A 3,046-nucleotide genomic window follows, 5' to 3' on the forward strand; every position below is an offset into this window, starting at 1 on the left:
AATTTCTTTTAACTTAAACTGTGCATCAATTACAATACGAATATGATTGTTATATTGTATTTTATTAATTACAACTGTGTTAAAGCAACCAGTGCATTGAAAAATTTCAATAAGACAGTTCAATACTGTACACATGTATTAATTTCTTTTTAACAGGCGATAAATGAAGTATCTCCACGTGGCTTAAGAGTTTTAAAGAAAATCAGCATCAGTCCAAAGAAATATATCTATGATCTCTGCATAGGTCGTGATGCAAAAATATGTGTTGCCGTGGAAACAGATAACTTCAGAGACTTTCAACTTAATGCTAGTGGAGACAAAGAATTTATCTCCTACAATGAGTCTTATTTACTTTACCATTATTCCTTTTCTTACTTATTCATCCTTAACAACTCTATAAAAAGCCCATCTACTATCTACCAGAGTACAGGACGTACACAACAATGGGGGTACATGAAGTATTTACAAACACCAACAGGCTTTAAACCACATGGATTAGCACAATGTGGATCGGGCCGTCTACTAGTCTGTCTCTGGAATCAAAAGCCGCGTGAAAAATCTCAAGGAAAAGTCTGCAAGTTGTTTGTAAATGATACAATGCAACAAATATGTGAATATGAATACGATAAAAGTACTCCATTATTCAAATGTCCGACGTACATCACAGAAAATGGTAACGGAGACATATGTGTATCGGATGAAGGAGCTGTGGTAGTGCTGAACGAAGTAGGAATGCTCCGATTTCGATACAAAGGTCTCGCCGAGGATCCGAACTTTGATCCGTACGGAATTTGTACGGATTCTTCGCGGAATATTATCATTGCTGATATGAAGAACGACAAGATACATATGATTGATGAAACTGGTGGATTCGTTTGTTATGTGCGGTATGAGAATATGGAGATGCCTCGGGCCTTGTGTGTTGGTCAGGATAACAAACTCTATGTTGGAGAATGGAAATCTGGTTTGATCAAAGTCCTCTCACTTACATGAACAGAAGTTTCTATAGCTTTGCAATTCTGTAGTGGTTGTATCATGAGGAGATTGACTTTTGAGAGATAAAAAATGGATTTTAACAAAAGGAAATTTACATATGGTCTGTAAATGGCAAGCCAAAAAAAACACTAATGTCAAATGGATTTTGAAATTAAAGGGTCTAGTATTTCTTTTAGAATGAAGAGAATAATTGAAATTAGAGATCAATTCCTCTCTCTTACATAAACACAATTTTCAATAGCGTTTCCTCTATAGTTGTGTTAAGAGAAGAGTGACTGTAAAGGAAAAAGTTATCTGCATGGGGTATTTATGTAATATATTCTAAATAAGGACTTAATTGGGGGAAACGTGTAAGTGTGCGAAGTGTATATACTTGGTATATGCTGTAATTGTACAAAATATAAGTGTGCTACTGTGTAGGTATTTAATTGTTTAACACGTTAACATGTTTATAATTGCTCAGCTATGTTAAGGACCGATATGGAAAATGTTACCTTTACACCGTCTTAATATGTATTACTTCTTTTAAAAAATTGTAACAAAGCAACTGAATACTTGTAGAAAATGTAATATTGCTATCAATAATGCCGAAAATGCTTATAATAGCTAAAAATTTCCACTTCGCTTAAATTCTGTTATAGATAAAATTAATGTTATGCAGACCAGGATCAGCTCCCAGCACTTTTCAAAATATACACTATATAAGCAATAAATATTCCAAATTTCAGCTCAAACAAAATAGTCTAGGCCCTTGCACTTTTGATGTAAATCACGAATACGCTCATAATTTTAGCTATATTCTCTACATTCCTTATCCCCGTGCAGCTTCAGTGCTACTAGATAAATTCATATTCTATACAGATTGTATTTAATTAATTACTCTCTTTTAGTTTTAATGATTTGGTCTAAAAATTGTCAATGGTATATTATTTATTTAAGCATTCTTGTAATTATTTAACAAGTGATCTAGTCCTCTGGATCACCTGTGCTGCGTCATGTTAAGGCAGATGACGTCATATTTGAAAAAAAGGCTTACTTCTATTACTCGAATGCATTGCTATCAAGTTGCAATTTTACAAGATTTCATAAATAATCGATCAAATAAATAAATTCAAGTTGTGATTTACGCATGATCATGTCGTTAATCAATTTTTGTAGCTTGTTGAATTTCAATGACGTCACAATTAAACTTCCAATACGATGTACAAGGAATGTGAACTCTGACCTTCCTTTACATAGCTGAGTGTGAATATCATGTAAACATGCTAGGTTTGCAATTTGTTGGTATGTTATTATACTATGTGTTTAAAGCTGACATGAATTCTTAAAAACGCAACATTTTCATCTATGTACGACTTGTTTCATACCAACTATAGCCGTATTCCGCCATATTTCTTTCAGATACCTTGTTTCATTGTTACGATATATACCCCAATGTGCTCGTTACACTTGAATGATTTTTTGGCTTGGGTATCGACATGTGCACATCTCCGATGGTAAAGCATATGAGAACACATGAGGTGATCAAGACATTTCAAAACCACAGTAAACAACATAATAATCATATTTCTGAATGATTATTGATTTGAAACCAAAGTAAAAAAGAAAAAAAAAATGCAAGTTTGGAAGAGAAATTTAGTTGCACGCGTACGTATTTTTACTGTGCGCCAATTTATGCAGAATAAACTTGAAATAAAGAAAAAAGTAAAATCCGCAAACACATTTTGAAATAATTATCATTTGAATGTAACAAGACAACCAACGTCTTTGATTTGCAGGTCCTATGCAATTGATGCATATCGAGAAAATGCCTCCAACGCTGTAAACGTACCCATACCTGGTAATAAGGTTACTGCATTGGTTCGAAGATGTGCACAAGTCAAGTGATATACACCCTGAATTCCATTTATTGAAATATGCATCACAAAAAAGAAATAAACTCCATAAAAGCTCAATAGTAAACACACTGTCATTACTCTGTACAGACTAGCACGTCGATACACTTAGTCCGTGCTGATCAGATTTTGGTCAGGGAAAATATCACAAGTGG

General features: G+C 33.7%; 1 protein-coding gene across 1 annotated transcript; it reads left to right on the top strand.

Moving 5' to 3' along the window:
* The first annotated feature begins 393 nt into the window (after positions 1–393).
* On the top strand, positions 394–1,014 carry LOC134268513 (tripartite motif-containing protein 3-like). Its single transcript, XM_062750780.1, has one exon. It carries the CDS (start codon positions 454–456, stop codon positions 991–993), a length of 540 nt encoding a protein of 179 aa, XP_062606764.1. The 5' UTR covers positions 394–453; the 3' UTR covers positions 994–1,014.
* Positions 1,015–3,046: the final 2,032 nt, after the last annotated feature.

Source organism: Saccostrea cucullata, unplaced genomic scaffold (genome assembly GCF_032062105.1).
Source record: "Saccostrea cucullata isolate Sc308-1 unplaced genomic scaffold, CSIRO_AGI_Scuc_v1 ctg9415, whole genome shotgun sequence".
In the NCBI taxonomy this organism is placed as follows: Eukaryota; Metazoa; Mollusca; class Bivalvia; order Ostreida; family Ostreidae; genus Saccostrea; species Saccostrea cuccullata.